Here is a 25,235-nt window from a genome sequence, read left to right as displayed (position 1 = left end):
GTTACTCAGCATTCCACAGCAGCCCATAGGAGTGGGTAGAAGGTCATGCTGTTGTCCAAGCTGAATCTATCATTCTGCCATGCCCCTTTCGTAAATTCCACTACCCTTCTTACTTCCTCTGCCTTGGAATCCTACCACCATGACTGCTTGCAGGTGGTAGTCTTCATGACCTCTCCTCACTCTGACTTATCCTCCATGCCCCTTGACAATCCTAAACTTGGCCTGTTCATAGATGGCGTGTCCGATGATTGTTCCCTTCTCGGTTACGCAGTCATTACTCCCTTCGAAACACTAGGGATGCGTGCTCTCCTGTCCAGGACTTCAGCCCAGGTTGCTGAACTCTTTGCCCTTACCCTTGCATGTTCTTGCCATGGGAACATCCGTTAACATTTACACTGATGCCCGTTGTGCCTTTGGGGTAGTCCATGATTTTAGTACACTCTGTAAAAATCGTGGATTTATTACCTCATCCAGTAAACCTATTTAACATGCGACTCTTATCAATGACAAATTATCGGATTCACGCGGTCATGGTCCCCTCCTTCATTAGGATACAGGCAACCCCGCTTTTCGAAAGTTCGCTTTACGCCACATCGATTTTACAAAAGAACTACGTTAGTAACTGTTTTAGCTAACCGAAAGAAATCTGAAGAGAATTTTTGTTTTTACGAGAAAAAACAAAATTTTTCCCATATAAATTAACGCTTCTTCACTTTACGCCATTTTGGCTTACGGAAGTCATCATAGGAATGCTCTATTTTCGGATAGCAGGGGTAACCCTGTCCAAGTCCCCACCACTGTTGACCTTATAGCAGCTCTCTAAGCGCAACACGTAGCTGCAGAGGAAGAGCGTGATTTCTTGAACTGGATGCTCCTCTGATACTCCTGGTCTTTGGCGGCATCCTGATGGTAGGGTGGTCTGTCCGTGTACTGTCCTCAATGCCCTTGCATGCCGGCGCATGGGTAGGGGTATGTAGGAAAAGGAGGGATGCTACATCAAATTGTCCGACAATGGTTTGCTCCCGGCAAATCTACTATCTTAAAATACATCGTCGAAACATGCGTTATTTGCATGTACAATAGAGGAAGAACACCTGCACATTTTGATCATCTCCCAATCACTGAAGGGCCATTTGGGAACTTGCAGATTGATTTTGTCCATTTGACTCCCTCAGGAAGGTTTAAATATAAACTGGTCATAGTAGATACGTTCCCTAGATGGATCGAGGCATTTCCCACCAGAAGAGATGATGCCCGAACAGTAGTAAAATGTCTTATAAAAGATACAATCCCCCAATTTGGAATATCAGGACAAGTGAATAGTGACAGGGATACGCACTTTACAGGAATATCAGTAACAGCACTGTGTGTAGTAAGGGGATTTGTGTAGAAGGTTCATATCCCCTATCAACCCCAATCCTCAGGAATAGTGGAACGAACTAACGGGATGCTAAAAAATACCCCTGCATAGACTTGCCAGAAAACTGGACTAAAGTAGCCTGAAGCCTTGTTTATTACCACCACCCTCCAAAACCAGATTAATAGAACTATGGGTATAACCCAGTCTGAAACTCTTATGGGAAGACCCAGTAACTGACCCACTGGTCTATATGGGAAATAGCCCTGATATGGGTAAATGAGAAAACCCTATAATACGCCGAAGCCCTGAGTGAAGTGGCCCAGGGTGATCATTCAAAGGTAATAGAGCCCATGCCAAACCCAATGGGTCAAACACACATCCTTTTAGACCTGGTGGTTTAGTGTATGTTAAGTATCTTAAGAAAGTCTCTCTCTCTCTTCTCGGTGGAAGGGACTGTATCAAGTGCTACTGACAATCAAAACTGTAGCTAAATTGGAAGAACGTAAGGAGTGAGTGCAAGCGATTAACTGTAAAATCCATAAGCCCACCAACTTGGCAACGAGTAAAGCAAATGATGAGAACACTGTGGATGCAATTTCTGAGACTTCTCAGGTTGTAAATGACTGAAATGATATATGTTTGGCCTTGTGATGGGTATGCTAAAAATACCTGTCAGTTAAGTAATCATGACATAATACAAAATGTATTACACTCTAATGCCGTTTTTAGTAGGAATATGCAAAGGATGGATCAGAATCTGGGGACAGTTAACCATTTTTCCTCCATGCAGTGAGAGGTCAAGAAGAATATCAGACACTTTGCAATGGTGGTTCTTGCAAATAAAACCTCTGCTGTCTGGTGGATTTTCCAAGATCCCCTTGCAGCATTCCTTGAGGACAAGGAATTTGCCGCAGGGGAAGGTAAGGAAACTAAAAGGGTTTTCTAGTAAGTGCGTGAAAGAAGAGGGCAGTTCGCAGGCAATTGTCAGACTGAAATATGATTTGAATTGCTCCCTATCCATTATCAAGATCACCGACAATAATCTTATGACATAATGGGCTTGTCAATACAGAGTTGGGGAGTCAGAGTGTATTTTTCCCTGTGTTGTACCCCTGGGCAGAACCTCAATTTCAGGTTTGGCTTTTAAAGAAGCCTCGGGTGCCAGAGTGTGTGCTCAGAAAAACAGGTTCCCCTCTGTTACAGGAATAAAGCAACTAAAACGACCAATACACCATAATTCCTTTTGTGTGTCTGGCCTATCATGGCAGGAAATGAACCTCACTGTTGGGTATGTGACCATATGCTGAACCATTCACAGGGAGGTATCCCTTTGTGGCCCATATCTTTTAGCTGAAGTTGCCAAATAGCTAATACACCGAAAATCTTCAGGCAAACCTGATAACTTTGAGGATGTGCAGGAGTGAATGTCAGCAGGGTATAATGTGGCCCAATTCAGAGACTGCCTATAACAGATCCCATATTCCCCCCTTTCCTTGTAGTCCTTAACAACACTGTTAGTGATACCATTTGCTTCACACGAAATGGGAACGTCTCTACTGACATTTATGTGGGATCTAGTCAATGTTCCTTTATTATCCTCTGGATTGAACCTATCCAAAATTTGATGAGCCAAAGTCACTTTTCACTTAATTAGTCTATTGTCCTTAATAAAACATCAGGCTCCCTGTGGAAAGATCTGGATCCCAAGTTGTGGAGGGGAGGAAATTCAAACTTAACCGCTTTTTTATATGTATGCTTAAGGCCTAATCTTGACTTCCCTCAGATTGGAAAGGGTCATGTCATTTGGGATATGTAGTACCTCTGATCAGAGTTTTGGATGGGTTACCTTCACTCCTGAACCCTCACCAGATTTCTCACATGGATAGAAATGTCTTGATCTTCTATTGGAATTTATCTGCACTCCCAAGAATTGGGCAAATTAAAAACAATATTGGAAACTGTTGCTAATGATACCATTAAGGCCCTGACTGAGATCAATCCTGAACAGTGGCACTTCAGAACCGTTTGCCTTGGAATTTCTATTCTCCAAGGAGGGTAGCACTTGCGCTGTCATTGGGCAAGAATGCCTATATACCTACATACATACCAGACAAATCTAAAAAAGTCTTCAATTTGGTGACTCACTCCACACGGAAGTCAAGAGATTAAGCTACCCTTTTTATTCCGGGTGGTCTTTTGACCTCGCCTGGCTTGGAAGGTGAGGTTCCTCCTTAGTCATTGGGCTCATCACCTTTACTATCATACTCATGATATTTTGTCTCGTTTGGAGAAGTACAGTCTGTTGCTGTACACAGTTTGTTCCTATCACATTTTCCGCTTCAAAACTAGCAATCACCTACTGGACTGTACCCCATGATGACCCCTACATTGAACAGGTGTGTATGAGTATGTGCCTTTTTCCAGATCAACAAGTAGTAAGAACTTGACATACTGCTGCATGATGGGATATTTGACCAAGGTAAAAGGTGACCTGGCTCTCAGACTCGTAGCTTTAATGGAAAGATACTGCTGGAGATAAAGACTGAGGCTGTGTAATTATAGTTTGACAAAATATCAAGAGTGCATCTTAAACTCATTTGTCTCTCTGTCCTTGAGCAGTATCCGGAACAAAGGGAGTAGCTGCACTGTGCTTTTGTTTATCTTGAATTATTGTATTCAACATTAGGAGAAAATGAGGTCTGCAGATGCTGGAGATCAGAGTCGAGAGTGTGTTGATGGAAAAGCACAGCAAGTCAGGCAGCATCTAAGGAGCAGGAGAATCGAAGTTTCAGGACAGAGCCCTTAATCAGGAATGATCCTGGGACCCTCAGGGGTGGAGAGATAAATGGGAGAGGGGTGGGGCTGGAGAGAAGGTAGCTGAGAGTGTAAGAGATGGATGGAGGTAGTGGGAAAAGGTGACAGGACGGAGAGGAGGGTGGAACAGATAGGTGGGAAGGAAGATTGACAGGTCCGACAGGTCATGAGGATGATGCTGAGCGGGAAGGTTGGAACTGTGGTAAGGTGGGGAGAGGGGAAATGAGGAAACTGGTGAAGTCCACATTGATGCCCTGAGGTTGAAGGGTCGTGAGGCGGAAGATGAGGCATTCTTCCTGCAGGCATCGGATGGTGAGGGAGTAGCAATGGAGGAGGCCCAGGACCTGCATGTCCTTGGCAGAGTGAGAGGGAGAGTTGAAATGTTTGGCCACAGGGCAGTAGGGTTGATTGGTGCGGGTGTCTCAGAGATGTTCTTTAAAGCGCTCTGCAAGAAGGCATCCAGTCTCCCCAATTTAGAGGAGACCGCATTGGGAGCAACGGATGCAATAAATGACATGTGGAACTGCAGGTGAAACTGTGAAGGATGTGGAAGGCTCCTTTGGGGCCTTGGATGGAGGTGAGGGAGTAGGTTTGGACGCAGGCTTTGCAATTCCTGCGGTGGCAGGAGAAGGTGCCCAGGAAGGGAGGGTGGCTTGCTGGGGGCATGGGCCTGACCAGGTAGTTGCGGAGGGAATGGTCTTTGCGGAAAGTGGATAGGGGTGGGGAGGGAAGTATATCCCTGGTGGTAGGGTCTGCTCCAGGTCTGGGAAAGTGAGGCTCTGAGCTGGGACAGGACTGACTGTAGGTAGAGTAGATGGTGGCGTAGCTGATAGCGTGGAGTGGAGGATCCGGAAAGAGAAACGCTGTTGAAGGTTTCGGATTTGTAGAGTGTAATGAGTATCCTGTTCAGGTCCAAACTGGGTTGGTCTGAATGTGGTCCAGAGTCCTGTGGGATCAGATGGTTCCGTGGCAGGTACTGACAAAGGAGATGCGGCTGTGGTAGCGAGTCTGCTTGAGGACATGGCTAAAGAGCTTCAGGGAAGGGGGGGTTACAGTGAAAGAAGGACTAACTGAGATCTTTGTAAAGAGAGGAGGAGAACTTCTTCAAGGTAGGCATCCTTGGAAGAGGCTTCACAGTCAGGCTGAAATCAACGAGAAGAAGGGGAGATCTGCAGATGCTGGAGATCAGAGTCGAGAGTGTGTCGCTGGAAAGGCACAGCAGATTACTTGAGTGCTGAATGTAATCTATGTAAAACAAGCTGTATAAATATAGGCTAACTGTTCGGCTCGGGAGTGCTATGAGACAGTGAAGACTGTGGCAGCCTCTCCGTGAATCCACGAAAAATAAGGCTTCTTGAAACAAGTCTTGAAGTCTCAGACTAAGCAATTTCCTCAACGTATGGCATCAATCTCCTGCTGATTATCACCGATCACCCTCCCTCAGCTAATGCACAGTACTCATCCGGTTGGACAGGACTTGGAGGAAACACTGAGAGTGGCAAGCTGCACAATGCAACCTGGGTGTAAAATTTCAATCTCCATCATCAAGAATGGTTTGAACAAAGAACAATACAGAACAATACAGAACAGGAACAGGCCCTTTGGCATTCTAAGCCTGCACTGCCACATTTTGCATCCTAAAACTGTCTTCACTTACAGGATCCATATCCCTCTATTCCATTCATCAACTGTTTGAAGGTTTCACAACATGTGATGCTTCCAATGACAATGACATTATGCTAACTGAGCTTCAGGAGCAGAGTGAAACTCCTTCAGACAGGATTCTCGCAGTATCGTACTAACAATGGGTTGCGTCTGTACCTTATGCTTGTATCTGAGATACTATGACAGTTGATGAGATGTAATGATGATGTAAGAGGCCCAGTGTTTAGAATTGAGAGATTCTATTGCTATTAAAGCATCACCTGTGTGACCTACATGCCCTCAAAAGCTTTTATTTTTTGTTTCTCTCCCACTGCAGTGTCTGACTAATACACATCTCAACATTAAATATGGTGCAGAAGCTCAAATCCTAAATGGTCCCAACAACAACAAATCCTTCCGCCATTGATAAGTGCATGATAGCATGAACCCAACACTGTACAGGTGTGATGCATAGATGATGAGGTAAGCATGAAGAGATGCATCAGCTTTAGCTCACAGAGAGAAAACCTCTAATAAATTCCACAAAATTAACACTGCTGAATTTTCATGAATCTCCCTACTATAGAAAAGATGTTGTGAAACTTGAAAGGGTGCAGAAAGATTTACAAGGATATTGCCAGGATTGATGAGTTTGAACTATAAGGACAGGCTGAATAGGCTGTTTTCCCTGGAAACTCGGAGGCTGAGGGGTGATCTTATAGAAATTTACAAAATCATGAGGGTCATGGATACAGAGAATAGTTAAGATCTTTTCCCTGGGATAGGGGAGTTCAAAACTAGAAGGTATAGGTTCAAGATGAGAGGGGAAAGATTTAAAAGGGACCTAAGGGGCAAAAGGTCTCAAGCAGTGGCTGGTGCATTGTATGGACTGAACTGCCAAAGGAAGTGGTGAAGGCTCATATAATTACAATATTTAAAAGACACCTGGATGGGTATAGGAATTGAAAGGGTTTGGAGGGATATGCACCAAATGCTGCCAGATTGGACTAGATTAATATTTAATCAACATGGACAAGTTGCACCAATGGGTCTGTTTCTGTGCTGTCCATCTCTATGACTCTAAGTCTGGAAATGGACATACATGGGTTAAATGAATGGACACAGATTTGTGAGATAGTGTAGCAAAATGTGAGGTCCACATTCTATCTCACTCCACTTTGTTTGCAATTGAATCACAACAAGTTGACATACAGACACAAAAAGTAATTAGGAAGGGAAACGGAATTTTGCCCGTTATCGTAAGAAAGGTGGAGTATAACCGTAACCAATTCTGTTACAACTGTTCAGGGCACTGGTGAGGCCATGTTTGAGATACTGTGGACAATTTTGATCTCTCTACATAAAGACGGCTACACTTCTATTGGAAACGTTTTAGAAAAATGGTCTACTCAGTTGATTCTTGTAATGAAGAGATTGTCTTCTGAGAAAATTTGAGCCTATACTCATTCATAGTACATAGAATCCCTCCAGAGGCCCTGAGTCCCAATAAGTCCACACCGACCTTCCAAAGAGTAACCCATCCAGACCCATTCCCTGTTACCCTACATATACATAGAACATAGAGCAGTCAGCATATTTCAGGCCCTTTGGTCCTTGATGTTGTGTTGGCCTTTTACCCAGACTAATGCACCTAACCTTCACACTCCTAAACACTATGGGCAATTTAGCATGGCCAATTCATCTAAACTGCACATCTCTGGATTGTGGAAGGAAATCGGAACACCGGAGGAGATCCATGCAGACACGGGGAGAATGTGCAAACTCCACACAGTTACCCGGGGTTGGAATCGAACCCAGGTCTCTGGTGCTGTGATGCAGCAGTGCTAACCACTGAGAAGAAAGAGAGACAATCTTATTGAAACCTACAAGATTGTATAGGGGCTTGGCAGATTAGTAACAGAAAAATGCTTCATAGTGGATTCCGGAACTAAGGAAGTCAATTTATAAATAAGAGATTTCTTATTTAAGATACAAATGAGGACAAATTTCTTCTCAGAGGATGTTTAGTCTTTAAAAATTATCTTCCAGAGAGACAGTCTTGGATGCTGGATTGGCAAATTTCTGATTGAAAAGGGAATCAAGTTATAGGGTACAGGCAGGAAAATTGACTTCAGGCCAAAATCAAACCAGCCATGATCTTATTAAATGTTGAAGCAGGCCCAATGCCTCCTCCTGTATCTATTTCTTATTAACTTCTGAGATAGATAATCACTTAGCCAAGAAAGGTGAAATGGCACTTAAACTTACCACATGGTACACAGTGTCTTAATTCTTCATGGAAGTATTCATATTTACCACAAATGTAGCAACCTTTAAAACAAAATCCAATCAAGATCCAATTTGCTGTCAATTGCTGAAGCATTTATTTATGCATAACTCCAAAGAATAAACAACTTTCCAAGTAGGATTCCACAAGTCAGAATGTCATTAAAATTTAACTCATTGAACTTTCATGTAGCATATAAATTGGGATTGCAGGAAATAGACCCATGATCATACGCACAAATAGTCAATAAATATTCATATTATTTATTTAAGTGCAAGAAGTAATTGCAATTTTACTTCAAATAGGCTCATCCTATTGGCCTTCTTTCAAAACTGAAAGACTTAAAAATCTATAATGCTGGCAAACCATTCAGTATTATTTACCAGATAAACAAGATTCTTACCTTCCATATTGAACTTGCCGAAGATATGTATATTGGCAGGACACAAACACGGCTGATAATGCCACCTATTTGTGGTATTCCAAGAAGATTCATCCACAATAGAATACCCCTTGTGATAGTTGAAATAGTCACAGTACACAGCTGAAATGAGTTGTAAATAATTAATATGCGATATTTTAAAACATTATTCTACACAAAGATGTGTCAACAGATCAAGATACTTTCACAGAATAAAGCTGTCTAAGTTGATCCTAAACCTATTGTGTAGTTTAGTTCAATTATTTTTGCTTTGGGATGCCCAATACTTTGGCTTCCTTTACTTTTGCATCTTATAATCTTTTACCATCAAACCGGTCAACAATCAACACACTATTCAAAACCATTTTGTTTTGTAAAAGACCATTGAAGAATTTACTAAAATTATTAACATTATTTACTAATTTTCTAAAATTATCATTGGAACATTGAAAATAGAACAGAGAACAGTACAGCACAGTACAGGCACTTCGGCCCATGATGTTGTGCCGAGCATTTATCTTAATCTAAGAGCAACCTAACCGACACACCCCTCCATTTACTGCTGTCCATGTGCTTGTCCAGCAGTCGCTTAAATGTCCTAATGTCTTTAACTCTACTGCCACTGCTGGCAGTGCATTGTACACACCCACCACTCTCTGCACAAAGAACCTACCTCTGACATCTCCCATATACCTTCCTCCAATCACCTTAAAATTATGACCCCTCATGACAGCCATTTCTGCCCTGGGGAAAAGTCTCTGGCTATTTATCTATCCATGCCTCTCATTACCTTGTACATCTCTATCAAGTCACCTTTCTTCCTTCTTCTCTCCAGTGTGAAAAGCCCTCGCTCACTCAACCTCTCTTCATAAGACAAGCCCTCAAATCCAGGCAGCATCCTTGTAAATATACTCTGCACCCTCTCTAAAGCATCTACATCCTTCCTACAATGAGATGACCAGAAATAGACAAAATATTCCACGTGTGGTCTATAGAGCTGCAGCAAAACATTGCGGGTTTGAAACTCAATCCCCCTGTTAAGGAAATTCAAAACACCATATGCCGTCTTGACAACCCTATCAACTTGGATGGCAACTTTGAGGGATCTATGTACATGGACCCCAAGATCCCACTGTTCCTCCACACTGCCAAGAATCGTGTCTTTAACCCTGTATTCACATTCAAATTTGACCATCCAAAATGAATCATTTCGCATTTATCCAGGTTGAACTCCATCTGCTACTTCTCAGCCCAGCTCTGCATCATGTCAATGTCATGTTGTCGCCTGCAACACACTCAACACCACCCACAACACCACTGACCTTTGTGTCATCGACCCTTCCACTTCTTCATCCAAGCCATTTGTAAAAACTACAAAGAGCAGAGGCCCAAGAACAGATCCCTGTGGACATCACTGATCATTGACCACCAGGTGGAATACTTTCCATCCACTATCACTCGCTGTCTTCTGTCAGCCAGCCAATTCTGTACCCAGATACCCAAATTTCCCTGTGTCCCATACCTTCTAACTTTCTGAATGAGGCTACCATAGGGAACCTTATCAAATTCCTTACTGAAATCGATATGCACCACATCCACTGCTCGATCTTTGCCAACTTGTGTCGTCATGTCCTCAAAAAACTAAATAAGATTTGTGAGGCATGACCTGCCCCTCACAAAGCCATGCTGACTATCTTAAATCAAACTATGTTTTTTCAAGTAGTCATAAATTCTATCTCTCTAAAACCTTTCCAGATTTACGGACAGTATTTTACAGTTTGCAGTAGATGCCTGTACAATTTTCTGAAATGATATAATACTGATAGAATCAACAGACAGTTTTATTGATCATTGAATCCTCCAAGGGGAAATGTTTCTTCCCATCTACACTCTCTATGCATCTCATAATTTTATAATTTCAATCATGTCCTCGCTCAGTCTTCTCTGTTCCAAGGAAAATAACCTCAGGCTATTGAATTTCACTTTATAACTAAAACTCTCCAGCCTATGCAACATCCCGGTAAATCTCTTCTGTACCCTCTCCAGAGCTGTCACATCCCTTCTATATTGTGAATTCCAGAACTTCACAAGACTCTCGCTGTGGCCTAACCAAAGGTGCAGCATCACCTAACTGGTCTTAAACTCTATGTTTCATTATCCAATATGCCTTCTGAACCACTTTATTTACCTGCTCTGATATCTTCAGACACTGGTGTACATGCACAGCAAGGTCGGTCTAATGCTCAGTACTTCCCAAGATTATATAATTCATCATGTATTTCCTGGTCTTGTTTGGCTTGCCCAATGCATCAGCACATATTTATCTGAATAGAATTCTATTTGCCACTGATCAACCCATCAGACCAGCCCTTCTATATCTTCCTGTGATGAAAGGCTGTCCTCCTCACTATTTACCATACCACCAATTTTCATATCACATACAAACTTAATGAACAACAGTCACACCCACATAGCATGACAAATAAAAAAGCTTTCCATCCCCTTGCAATAAAGGTTAACATTTCATTTGCCTTCACTATTAATTGCTGGACCTAATGCTATCTTTGTCCTGGTATATGACCCTCTCATTGGCAACATTCTATATGGCAGAAATTTGGCAGTTCATATCCAGTTAAATAATAATCTGCCTTTCTCTTCTTCTCATAAAGTGTGATAACCCACTTCCTGTCAACCTGACAGTACATTCCATATGTCAGACATTTGCTCACTCCCTTAACCTATCTGCATACTTTGCATCGTATTTTCTGTGCTCCTCAACTTGCCTTCTTACTGATCTTTCTCTTATCATCAAATTTGGTTGCAACACACTCTGTCCCTTTGTCCAACTTGTCGATAGAAATTTGAAATCGCTAAGGCTCAAGCAATGCACTTTGTGGCATCACAAAAGGTATCGTTTGTCAAACGGAAAATAGCCTAAGAGGTTTTCTGTTAGGTAAGCAATCTTCTATCCATGTTAATATATTGTCCCGAATGTAATTAGCACTTACCTCAAGTATGAACATTTTACGTGGCTCCATATCAAATGTCTTTTAGAATTCCAAATGCATTACATCAGTGATTTCCTTTTATACATACTGCTTCGCACACAGTTAAAGAACGCAACTAAATTTGTCACATATAGTTTTTGCCATTCATAAAATAATACTGGCTCTTCTGAATTGCAATATAACGCTACTAATATCCTGATACTGCTTCATTCATAAGGGATTCCAATATATTTACAAAGACAGACGTAGACTAACTGGTCTTTGGTTTCATGTTCAGTCTCCCTCATCGCTTGAATCTCAAAAATCACAGAATTGGTTCACTACTGAAAGCAGTCATTGGCCCAATGTGTTTGTACTAGCTCTTGGAATGAACATTATGACTTAGTATGATTCTCCTGCTTTTTCCCCAAAACCCAGCACAAATAATCATCAATGTCTTCTTGAATGTCAGAATCCACATGACATCAGGTTACTGTCCAACAGGTTTATTTGAAATCGCAAGCTTTCAGAGCATAGTCCCTTCATCAGATGATGTGAGAAAGGAGCACACAGACATAAAATTTATAGACAGAGAGATCAGGGGCAGAAAGATAAAAAAAAATCATACAAATGGTGTGACTGGAGTGTCAAATATTAAGTCTCTGCAGGTGATCAGAACTGTCAGATGGTGTGAGTAAAATGTCAACAGCTGAATAACACTTTATTCACACCATCTTTGCCCACCCCAGTCCAACATCGGCACCTCCACTTCTTGAATGTTACAACTGAACCCAAGCCAGTATGCTTCCAAACAATGCATTCTTGCTGCTTGCTCTGTGAAAACTTTTTGTCTCACATTGCATCTGCTTATTTTGCAAATTTGTCCACAAATCTCTGCCTTCCAATTCTTGACTCTTTTACAAGTAGAACATTTCTCTCTCTTCCCTGTTCAGATAAACATATTTTAATGATTCTGAAAACATCTATTAAATCTCCTCCTAGAATTACCCTCTCCAAGGAAAACAAACCCAATTTTTGCAATATATCTTTAGAAATAATGTTTCTTATACCTAGAATTGTTCTCATAAACCTTATGCACTCTCTCTAATGAGTTCACATTGTCCCTGAACTGTGATGCCTAAAACAGTATAGAATACTCCAAGTGAGGTCCAATTTAGTGTCATATACAGGTTCGACAACGCCCCTACTCTCACTCTATGTTCTTTATCTGTAAAGCCTGGGCTACTGTATGCATTATGAGTGCTCTTTTCATCTGTTCTTTCAACTTCAATTGATTAGTGAAAAGTATACATTCAGATCTCTCTATCCTTAGAGTAGTACCAGTTGTCTTACATTGTCTGTCTACCTGTATGTATTACTTAACACTTAGCTGCATTGAACATCACTATGAATGAAAAACCATAGAATCTGGCAAAGATTAGTGGTAAGTCAGAGGATTGAGAAAGTTTTAAAAGTCTACTAAAGATGACCAACAGAAATAAGGAAGGAGAAAATAAATTATGAGGGCAAATTAGGAAGTAACCTAAGTACAGAGGAACCTCGATTATCCAAAGATTAATTAACCGAATTTCGGATTATCCAAAGGAGATATCAAGGTCCTAATAGAAACATTATGCCAAAGAGCTGATTTGACCCTGATCGCGTCTTTTGTTTACAGGTACAATGATTAAAAACAAACTCGGCTCACTGAAATGCTGCCAAGAGCAGTCTGAACAGTCCAGGCACCATTTCCAAATGGGTGACCTCCCACGCTCTCTCTCTCTCCCCCCACACTTTCCCTGGGGTTTTACATAGGGGTGAACCCTAACCCCCCCCCCCCTTCCCCAGATAATGTCTCCAACATTGTCCTGTACAGGGCAGAGGTGGAGCTTGTCAAAAAGTAGCAGTATAAATGTGTGTGTGTGTGTGTGTGAGAGAGAGAGAGAGTAATATTTGGAGACTTACCCCACAAAGGCAGCAGCAGTTTTATTGTTGCTGTGCAGTCCATCTGTCTTGGGGAGGAGGAGTGGAAGGGGGGGTTGGTCAGAGGACAGGGGCGCGGACAGGGGGTTGGGCAGGCAGGGATGGGTCGGGGTGGGGGCTCGTGTGGGGTGTGCTGAACGGGCAGCAGACTTCCCAGAAAACTCCAACGCCCAAGATAAATCAACTGACTAAATAATTATCCAAACAAAATGGTGCTTGCCCATCTTGTTCGGATTATCGAGGTTCCCTGTACAGCCAGTAAGAGCTGATTTAAATATTTGGAAAGAAGGGAGATACAACATAAGCTCCTTATAAAAAGAGGCTTGGAGAAATAATAATGGGGAACCAGGAAATGACAGAGGAGTGTGACAAATTTATTATGTTTTTGAGGAAGTTACAAGCACAGTATATAAAGGTAATCCCACAGATTTGAATTTCCAAAAGGCATCCAATAAGGTACCCACATAAGGTTACTTAATAAGATAAGGTCACAAGGTTTTGGGGGTAGTATAATATAGAGGACTGGTTAGCAAAAAGAAGAAAGAGAGTTGGGTAAGGAGGCATTTGACAGGATGCCAAGTTGTAACTAGTGGAGTGCCACAGAGACTAGAGCTGAGGCCACAATGATTGCCAAGTTTGCAGATGACACAAAAATACATGATAAGACATGTAATGAAGACAACTCACATAGTCTGCAGAGAATAGGCAAAAAACTTGGCAAATGAAAATGTGGGAAAATGTGAGAATATGCACTTTTGCAGGAAGATTAGAAGAGCTGATTCTTATTTAAATGGGGAGAGACTGTAGAAAGCAGCAACAGAGAGAGATTTGGGCATTCTCATGCATGAATCAGAGGCAGCAAGGTGGTTAGTACTACTGTCACACAGCGCCCTGAACCCGGGTTTGATTCCACCCTTGGGTGACTGTCTGTGTGGAGTTTGCACATTCTCCCGGTGTCTGCATGGGTTTCTTCCAGATGTTCTGATTTCCTTCCATGGTTCAAGGATGTTTAAGTTAGGTGGATTGGCCATGATAAATTGCCCATAATATCCAGGGATGTACAGGCTACATGAGTTAGCCATGGGAGATGTGGGGTGACAGGGATAGAGTAAGAGGGTGGGTCTGGGTGGGATGTTCTTCAGAGGGTCGGTGTGGACTTGATGGGCTGAAAGGCCTGCTTTCACACTGTAGGATTTCTACAATCATAAAACTATGATCAATCATCATAAATCACAAAAGGTTGGCAGGTAACAGACAGTTAATACAGAGAGTCTAGGATTAGAGAATATAAATTTTATGACTCTTTCGGGAGAGAGTTGAGGAAAAAGTGTTTCTCTGAGGCTGGTGAGTATGGAAATCTGATGGTTGTTGAAGCTGGGTCATTATGTATATTCAAGGCTGAGGTACAAAGACTTTGAATTGTTAAAGAATAAGGGTTCAAATCTGGTAGAAGCACACTTTTCCATGTTTATCTTAATTTCTATCTTCTTTTTCATCCAGTGAGTTCTGAATTTGCTGGCCTAATCTTTCCCTTTTTAGGAAATATATTCTAACTGCACACAAACTCTCTATTCTTTGAAGGTAGCCCATTGTTCAGCTGCAGACTTTCACTCCAACCCTTCGCTCCAACCTTATCTGTCACAGCTTCATTCTGCATAATTGAAGTTAAAAATCACACAAAACCAGCTTATAGTCTAACAGATTTATGTGGAAGTACAAGCTTTCGGAGTGCTGCTCCTTTGTCAGGTAGCCAGTGAAGTAGGATCATAGGGCACAGAATTTATAGGAAAAGATCATAGTGTCATTCATTGATGCAATATATTGAACAAACCTAGATTGTTGTTAATTCTTTCATCCTTTAAAATGGGTTGCAGATTTTGATGCATTAATATGTAAATCCTAGAACTTCTTTCAAGTCATATTCTTGAGATAACTTAAGCGTTCATAAAAAGGTGACATCTTAGCTCAGATAATGCACAAAAGGTATGAGGTTAGAGTCTGTGTGTATTCCAATCTTGAGTCAGACTGGTTCTATTTACAAACTAGGAATTTATAAAATGTCACATAAGTTATAAAAAAAATGATTGCCTACAGATTGTGTACTGTTTGAACAAAATAGAATGTATTTGCAAATATATTTCTGCAAACACAAATTCACCCCATAGACTTATATATGTGTGTTCGGGTGTGTATGTGTGGGTGCATGCATGTGAGGGAGACAGAGTGAGACAGTGTGTGTGTGGGAGAGGGGTAGAGAGTGTGAGTGTGTGTTGCATGTGTGTATGTGAGCTTGAAAGAGTGTATGCATGAGTGTAATGGAGTATAAGCCTGTGAGAAGGTGTGTGCATGGGTTTGGGTGTGCATCATATACCAGAGTCCCTGTATGTAATACCAGTAATTTAACACTTTTGTGACTTCAACTTTTAGACTAGGACTGCACATAAGTTCTTCCTGGAGCTATCGTAGACACAAACTTCAATGTACTCAGCTTTAAATAACCTCCTCAGTGTCTTATTCGAAACATTTAGGTCTGTGACTAACACTGACTCTTCACTCTGTGGTAACCCAGTTCAGTATACATCATTCCCTTCTAAGGAGCACAATTCTACATCAGCATTTTATGAATATGAAAAAAGTTGTCAAAAAAAGTCATATAGCCATCATTTGAAATCTTCAACATCCATCTTTGGACTATGAAGTAACTGCATGGAGAACCGGGATCACATCACCAAGTCACCTTTTATTTACTTGTGCACAGTACACTGGCTGTGGCCTGCCAACTTGGAGTCAGTCCTCTGAACTGAGGGGATTCTAATTTCCTGGTTATATTTTTTTTCTCTCAGATGAAAAAGGAAGGCAAGAGAACATTCCTCAGGTCAAGAGAACTTTTCCTGCAGTGTACTAGTCAGTTGGAGTCAGTGTCCTGAACTGAGGAGACTCTGAAATCCTGGTATACTTTTTTTTGTTGTTTCCGTTATGTCACACATGTCTGAAGGAAAGTTATACAGAAATATTCCTGCTAGCAGTGCAAAATATTGTGTCCATAGTGTATGCAATTTTCTCAAGCTTTCACTAGCCCTTAAATTCACTCCAAAACAAATTGTTTTTTTAAGAATCTTTGCAGTAGTGAAACAGGCCCTTCAGGCCAACAAGTCCACACTGACCTTTCGAGGAAATACCAACGCAAATCCATTCCCCTACCATATTATTCTACATTGACCCCTGACTAATGCACCTAACATACATCCCTGAACACAATGGGCAATTTACTATGACCAATTCACCTAACCTTCACACCTTTGGATTGTAGGAGGAAACCAGAACACCTGGAGGAAACCCACAAGACATGGGGAGAAAATGCAAACTCCACACAGACAGTTGCCCGAGGCTAGAATCAAATCTGGGTCCCTGATGCTGTGAGGCAGTAGTGCTAACCACTGAGCCACCGTGCCATGTTGTGCAACTCATGTAATACAAGAATAAATTAACACAACTGGAATTATTGTAATTGCATGACTATTCCACAGAACTAAGGTGCCAGCATCAAATTCTTTAATGATTCCTTGATACAATATCACATTCACACATTGTGTTCCTTCCTTTTGTTTTCTGGTAACAAACACCAACATTATTAAACTGCACTCCTACATTTTCATTCAACTTTATTTTTCTAATTTTCCACGCAACAGAACCCTAACCCTCACTATTTAGTTTAAAGCCTTATCTACAGCCTAGTAAAATAACTGCACGGAGACCTGGATCCCATCACCTAGCCACCTTTTATATACTTGTGCACAGTACACTGGCTGTGGCCAGCCATCTTGGAGTCAATCCTCTGAACTGAGTAGATTCTAATCTCCTGGTCAGCCAGGGCTTTCCTGATTGGCCCAGGTTAACAACCCCAATCAAGGATCTCACAGTCAACAAGATCCAGCTGGTTCCAATCTCTACAGACTATTTCTATTTGAATTTTTTAATGATCAGAACGACCATCTCTTCAAGAACTTGCATAATAAGAATTACTTACGGCAAAAGTCAGGTGTTCTCCAGTCAATACAGACCCCAGCATCTATACATGCTTTGGCATAGACTGCAACAGCATCACAGAGACACTCGCAATCCCCAGCTAGTTCACAACCACATGCATCTCGGACACAGTTATCATAATAAGGCATTCTGTAGACCTAGAACATAAAGCAATGAAAAAACTTACATCTGCATATTTAAGAAATTACAGAGGGCATGTGCCAGTGGCTTAGGCAGCAAATACAGTGATATGAGGTTCTTCAAGTAATAATTGCATTCATCAGGTCATTACACTGTACAAGTTTCAGATGTCTGTAAAGCATAGAATTCTCCATGTCAAACACAAGCAGTAATCAACTACGTGGAATACAAATCCTGGCCGCAAGCAATTTTGACCCTGTCACTGGCATTTCAAACTGATCTCACTCACCTAAGTTAAGCAGGAGTTAGAGAGACATTACTCTAAAAGTGTCACTTGCAGGTCACAATTCATAATGCATTATACTGTCTTATCGTGTGGGCATAGAGATTATTCCTTCTCACCTTAAAACTGGAAGTATTTGACAACATGCTCTTCTATGCAATGCATTCCTTACTGCAGCTACAATTCTCTAACATAAATGCATGACAGGTCTTGTGCTATATTCATCAGAAGGTCTATGGTCCACATACTCCATGCATCTGCTTGCTGGAATCTTCCATGACCTACTTTATCAAGGACTATGCTAAACTATCATTTGTGTGTGATGTGAATCCTCACATTATTAAGGAGCTGTTCTGAAATTCCCCACGAAGGATCTTTGGAACTGCAAGGACCACTTTTATTTTTTGGACTGTGGAGTTAAAAATAACAAAAGATATGGTTTCAAACCAAGGGACTGTGGAAATAGATTGTTGCAGCTTTTAAAAAGAATTTACAGGAACTCAGTGCATATTGTGTCACTGTGGTGGCCTCAAGTATTGGCAGACACTGTTAGATACTTCGACTTCAAGGGTGTTTATTCAAAGCAGCTTTGCCCAACCATAGACTTCTGATTGGTTCTTTTTAACCAAGATCACTCGTGTGTATTCAGGAGTACTCAGCGTAATAACAATAAATGATTAGTTCCTGGAGAAATGACTATAGCTTTGTGTTTGGACAGCACAGCAGAAACATCCAGTTAATGAAGGAGAAAGTATCTCTTTCTTACTCCCCTGCTGTGAGTGGAGAACATTCAAAAGCATCTAGCTATTCTCACTCTCTGCAAACTCCCTTTTGGAAGGAATAGGGACAGAAAACCACCTATTGAGACACAAGGGTGAATCCTCAACTGGTGAATGAAAGGTTGAGAATTGGGGAGTCTATTGTGTCTGTCACAAACACTTGCATTATCACTAACTAAACCTTGATTACAGCATTCTGGTCCTCAGCACCTGCATCCCATTTAAAATACGGATATTTCCTAACCAACCTGATCAGAGATATTATTCTGTACTGCTGCAGCAAGTGGGACTTGACCCCAGGTCACCTGCCTCAAAGGTAGGGCTACTACGTTTGCACCACAATTTCCATTGAAGATACAAAGTATCTTGTTAACTTTTATCACCTGCTCAGAATCTGAGATTCTGTAACTTATTCCAAGTAATCATGAGAAGTGAACATTAACAGTTTGTTTGCCATGTTTGATGCTATTTTTGTTGGACAATATCAAATTTCAAATTTCCTGAACTAAATTAAGTTTCAGATGGATTTACAACTGCCTTACTGCTCACCAAATATTCTTCTGAAATCTTGACTTCAATGAAAACCCATGTCCCTGAACACAAAACATTCAAATACGTAAAAGCAAAATTGGACTCACTGTTTTACTTTCTAGACCAGGAAGACTATTACATAGCATGCAATTCAATTTGGGCTATCATTGATATAACTAATTGATAATGATTAGATCCTGCAGTTATCTGGAGTGAACTACTTATGTAGACAGGACAGTTGTCTATTTACAATCTGGTTGATCAGATAAAATGTTATGGAGTACTTTATAATATTGTTCAAAATGTAATCTATTTTTCAAAATGTAATCTATTTTTCTTATCAACCTGTTCAGAGATGTTATTATACTCATCTGCAGCAGGTGGGATGTGAACCTGGGTCTCTCAGATCCACAAGTAGGGACACTATACTGTGACACAAGAGGACTTTAAGGACCATTTTATTGATCAACACACAATTCCTTTCACATGGTCCTCTGTTACAGTTTCTTCCAGATTGTATCTTTATGACCTAGCTCCAGATAAATGTTGATCTCGTTTCTTGAATGTACTTGGGAGAGAAAAGCTGACTCTTTTTACAATTTGGCTATATGGCTGTTTTGTTTGAATACTGCTTTGGAAATGGTTTCAAAATCTTCAGCTTGGGGGAAACCTGCTAAAGACAAGGCTGCACAGCTCGTGTCTCTTGTTTCTGAAGCATGATACTTATGAATCCAGTGTGAAAACAGACTGTCTTTTTGAAGACTAGAAGACTTGTCAATATTGTGTTTTTCCCTGAGCAAGCTGTGTCTCCCAAGACCCCAGAGACACTGCCTATGTTAGGTGACATCCACCTACACACATCAGATTGATAGCCATCTAACATCTTGAACCTTATTAATTTGTGGTGTTAAGCTATCAAAACTATTGGAATTTTTTTAACCTCCCTAACCCAAAGTGAGTCTCTGCAGAGAGAATTCAATTTTTACTATTTATCACTATATTATCTGTTAGTATGGTTTAGATTATTTAGAGAGCTATACATTTATCTTTTTAGAAAACAAATGAAATGAGTTAACCAGCTTTGCATCTTAGTTGAATAAGTTTTGATTTATAATACACAAATACTTTTGCTTTCATTAAATACATCTAGTTGATAGACCTTCTTATTTTAAATTCAAAATCTAGAAAGCATTCTATTGGCCATTTTGGGACCTCTGCAGAGGAATTAAATGTTTGCAGTGAATCATGGAGAAATAGGACTATAGAAAGACAGTGCATTGCTCTCCTGACCTGCTGTGCCTTTCCAACACCACTCTAATCTCGACTCTCGTCTCGGCATAACATTCTGAACTTATCACTGGTCAATATCCCTTTATTATCAATTTTAAAAACTTCATTTGTGCCCCACGTTTAAGTTCCTCTCCATGTCTCCGCAATTTTATCAATAACAATTGTTTTGTCCTTACTAGGTACCTATATGGACAGAAGTTGAAAGTGAGGACTGCAGATGCTGGAGATTTGAGTTGAGAATGTGGTGCTGAAAAAGCACAGCAGGTCAGGCAGTATGAGGAATAGGAGAATCGACATTTCGGGCAAAAGCCCTTCATCAGGGATAAGGCTCTGAGCTGAGGGAACGGTGAAATAAATGGGAGGGGGTGGGGCTGGAGGTGAAAAGTAGCAAGAGTGTGATAGTCAGATAGAGGTGGGGGCAATGGTAATAGTCGGAGAAGAGGGTGGAGTGGACAGGTAGGTAGGAAGATGAACAGTTAGGACAGGTCATGAGGTCAGTGCTGAGATGGAAGGTTGGAACTGGAATAAGGTGGGGGAAGGGGAAAAGAGGAAACTGGTGAAATCCACAATGATGCTATGGAGTTGGAGGGTCCTGAGGCGGAAGATGAGGTATTCTTCCTCCAGGTGTTGGGTGGTTAGGGAGTGGCGATGGAGGAGGCCCAGGACTTGCATGTCCTTGGCAGAGTGTGAGGAGGAGTTGAAGTGTTTGACCACGGGGCAGTGGGGTTGGTTGGTGCAGACGTCCTGGAGATGCCCTCTGAAGTGCTCTGTGAGTAGGCATCCTATCTCCCCAATGCAGAGGAGACCGTATTAGGAGCAACGGATACAATGTGGAAAACTCCTTTGGGGCCTTGGATGGAGATGAGGGTGGAGGGAAATATATTTCTGGTGGTGGGGTCCATTTGTAGGTGGCGGAAATGGCGGAGGATGATGCGATATATACAGAAGTTGGTGGGGTGGAAGGTGAAGACCGGGGGGGTTCTGTCCTTGTTGTGGTTGGAGGGGTGAGGTTCGAGGGCAGAGGTGCAGGAAGTGGATGAGATGCATTGGAGGGCATCATCAACCACGTGGGAAGGAAAATTGCAGTCTTTAAAAAAGGAGGCCATTTGATGTGTTCTGTGGTGGAACTGGTCCTTCTGGGAGCAGATGCAGTGGAGGCAGAGGAATTGGGAATAAGGAATAGCATTTTTACAGGAGGCACGGTGGGAGGAGGTGTAGTCCAGGTAGCTGTGGGAGTCAGTGGGTTTGTAATAGATGTCAGTGTTGAATCGGTCACATTAATGGAGATGGAGAGATCCAGGAATGGGAGGGAGGTGTCTGAGATGATCCAGGTGAACTTAAGGTCGGGATGGAATGTGTTGGTGAAGTTGATGAATGCTCAACCTCCTCGTGGGAGCACGAGGCGGCACCGATACAGTCATTAATGTAGCAGAGGAAAAGGTAGGGAATGGTGCCGGTGTAAATACAAAAGATGGGTTTTTCCACATAACCGACAAAGAGATAGGCATAGCTGGGGCCCATGGCTACCCCTTTTGCCTGGAGGAAGTGGGACGATTCAAAGGAGAAATTATTGAGGGTGAGAACCAGTTTAGCCAAACAAATGAGAGTGTCAGTGGAAGGGTACTAGTGGGGACGTCGGGAGAGGAAGTAATGGAGAGCTTGGAGGCCCTTGTTACAGCGGATGGAGGTTTATAGGGACTGGATGTTCATGGTGAAGATAAGGTATTGGGGGCAAGGGAAACGAAAGTCTTGGAGGAGGTGGAGGCAATGGGTAGTGTCTCAAATGTATGTGGGGTGTTCTCGGACTGGGGGGTTAGGGCAGTATTAAGTTATGTGGAGATGAGTTTGGTGGGGTAGGAGCAGGCCGAGTGATAGGTCGGTCAGGGTAGTCAGGCTTGTGGATCTCGGGTAGGAGGTAGAAGCGGGTGATGCGGGGTTCCTGAAATATGAGGTTGGAAGCTGTGGATGGGAGATCTCCTGAGGTGATGGGGTTGTGTACGGTCTGGGAGAAAATGGGTTGGTGATGGGGGTTGAGGTCGTGGTCAAGGGGGCAGTAGGAGGAGGTGTCTTTGAGTTGGTGCCTAGCTTCAGCCGTGTAGAGGTCAGTGCACCAAGCTACCAGTGCGCTCCTCCTCCCTGTCGCTGGTTTGATGGTGATGTTAGGGTTGGAGCGGAGGGAGTAGAGCGCTGCGCGCTGCGAGGGGGAGAGGATGGAGTGGGTGAGGGGGTGGACAGGTTGAGGTGGTCAATGTTCTGGCAGCAGTTAGAAATAAAGAGATTGAGGGCAGGTAACAGACCAGCGTGAGGTATCAAGGTGGATGGGGTATGTTGGAGACAGGAGAAGGGGTCCTTGGAAGGTGGGTGGTAGTCTTGCTGGAAAAAGTAAGCCCGGAGATGGAGGCGGCAAAAGAAGTGTTTGATGTCACAATGCACATTAAATTTGATTGTTCATCCTCAGTGACGGGGAGGTCTAGGGGGATGGTGAAAACATCGTCCAGTGCCATTTGCCTTATGGGCAAAAGTGGAGGCAGAAATCAGAAGGCTGGAAAGCAAAGGGATCATCAAACCAGTCCAATTTGCAGAATGTAGACAGACTAATCTACCAAATGTAGAATCAAAATATTTCTGTCTTTGTCCCATACCTTCAGATCCATGGCACCATGCATTGGAAAGATAACCATTGGACATGGTGGTACTTATTTTTTACAGATTTCACTCTTCTCACTAGTTTCTTTATTGAGGTTCCGTCAACCACAGCCTCAACTTTTTAGTGGGTTTTAACATCTGGCAAGCAAGATGAGCATGATTCCATTGAATTATCTCATAGGCCAGTACCCAGGAGAGAGCACACCCTGAAAAGTCCACCTTCACCTGGTTTAGAACAGTTAAATTGCTGAGCAACATCCAAATCAGAACCAATCAAAATCAATGTCTGGTTAAATGGTCACCTGGTTCTAATGGAGCTCGACACTAGCATGGCCATTTCAGTGATCGCAGATACAGACTTTAACAGAATTAGTTCTGGGTGTCAACCTTTAAGTTTGAGTAAGACTTTGGTGAAACTGAGAACCCATGCTGGGGAAGCTGGTTCAATTGTTTTAAAAGGCTCAGGCCCAAGCCTGATGGGGCAATAATGATTCAGAAAGTTTCATCTACATTGGCTTAACATTTTTAGATTGGCAAATGGCTGCCTGAGTTAAATCCTGATTACATACCTGGAAGCTTTTCAGTATGGTCTATAGACTACCTAAGGAGCTAAAACCACCTTGCATGCTGACTAAGAAACAATTCCATATTACTGCAAGGCTCATCCAGTGCCATTTACCTTATGGGTAAAAATGGAGGCAGAAATCAGGAGGCTGGAAAGCAAAGGGATCATCAAACTAGTCCAATTTGCAGAATGGGCGGCACCAGTCATACCAAATGTGAAGTCTGACTGTCAATTTGCCTTTGTAGGGATTTTAAATAGATGGTAAGATGCTTTTCGCAACTGGACAAATACCCAATCCCTCGTACAAAGGATTTATACACAAAGCTGGTAGGACACTATTCTTTACAAAGCTGGACATAAGCATGTTTAATTGTAATTGCAATTATTTGAGGATTTTCACATGTATGCTACAATTAATACCAATATATGAGATGGCCATTTGGGGTATTGTCAGCTTGTGCAATATTTGAGCAAACGATGAAGAACATTTTATATGGTCTACCCAAGGTCACCATTTACCTAGATGACGTGCTAATAACAGAGAAGACTAATAAAGAGCACTTTGAGAACATGGACACAGTCCTTAAATTTTTTTTTTCCCAGGTGGGCATATGCCTTAAAAAGGAAAAAAAATGTGTTCCAGACTTGGGCCACACGGTCAACAAGATCTGTTGGAAAATAAAGTGAGGGCGATCAAAGGTGCCTTGTCCCCTTTATCTGTGCCAGAGTTTAGGTCTTTCCTTGAGCTGCTGAACTATTACGGAAAGGTCATGCATAACCTGGTCTCCACTCTGGCACCTTTGCATCAACTCATGAAAAATAGTCAGCCTTTGAAATGGTCACACAGCCAATAGCTTTCAGGAAAGTGAAGATACAGCTATCATCGTTTAAGGTAGTGGCACGCTATGATCCCAAGCAAGATTTGGTATTGACATGCCTCCTCATATGGTATTGGGATAGTATCAGCTCAGAGGTTGCCCAAAGGAGAGGAATGTCCAATAGGATGGGCATCCAGGCTAAGGCAGAGCATAATACACCCAGATAGAGAAGGAAAGCTTGGCGACCATAGTTGGAACCAGGAAGTTCCACCAACAGATGGAAATCTGTAATAATAAGACTACAAATCCCTGCTAGGGCTTCTCAAAGAGGACAATGCAGTGACACCCATTGCTTCAGGTTGAATTCAGTGGTTGTTTGTAATAATGTGTGTATAATTACAGGTTGGAATTATGTCCGGGAGGCCAAGGAGCAAATGTAGATGCATTGAGCTGCCCCCGGTTAGTAGATAAACCACTAGTGGTACCACCATAGAAGAATACATTAAGGTTTTAAATTTTATAGACATGCTTCTTGTCATAGCTAACAGTGAACACAGAATGATCCAGTCATAGAATCGTACAGCACAGGAACAGACCCTTCGGTCCAACTCGTCCATGCCGACCAGATAACCCAACCCAATCTAGTCCCACCTACCAGCA

General features: G+C 42.0%; 1 protein-coding gene across 1 annotated transcript in view; it reads right to left on the bottom strand.

Annotated features, from left to right (window-relative positions):
* Positions 1 to 7,701: 7,701 nt before the first annotated feature.
* LOC122558125 (mucin-6-like) overlaps positions 7,702 to 25,235 on the bottom strand; it is a 314,704-nt gene continuing 297,170 nt past the window's right edge. The window contains exons 24-26 of the mRNA XM_087996204.1: positions 17,524 to 17,680; positions 8,509 to 8,649; positions 7,702 to 7,766 (exon numbers count right to left, since the gene is read on the bottom strand). Of these exons, the coding sequence (XP_087852330.1) occupies positions 7,702 to 7,766; positions 8,509 to 8,649; positions 17,524 to 17,680 (363 nt within the window). The remainder of the gene's footprint in view (positions 7,767 to 8,508; positions 8,650 to 17,523; positions 17,681 to 25,235) is intronic.

The sequence above is a fragment of the Chiloscyllium plagiosum genome, unplaced genomic scaffold, assembly GCF_037043375.1.
Source record: "Chiloscyllium plagiosum isolate Xiang-an unplaced genomic scaffold, Cpla_swu_hap1 HiC_scaffold_18, whole genome shotgun sequence".
Classification (NCBI taxonomy): domain Eukaryota; kingdom Metazoa; phylum Chordata; class Chondrichthyes; order Orectolobiformes; family Hemiscylliidae; genus Chiloscyllium; species Chiloscyllium plagiosum.
The sequence above is the reverse complement of the archived record's forward strand: the minus strand, read 5'-3'. Positions and strand labels throughout refer to the sequence as shown.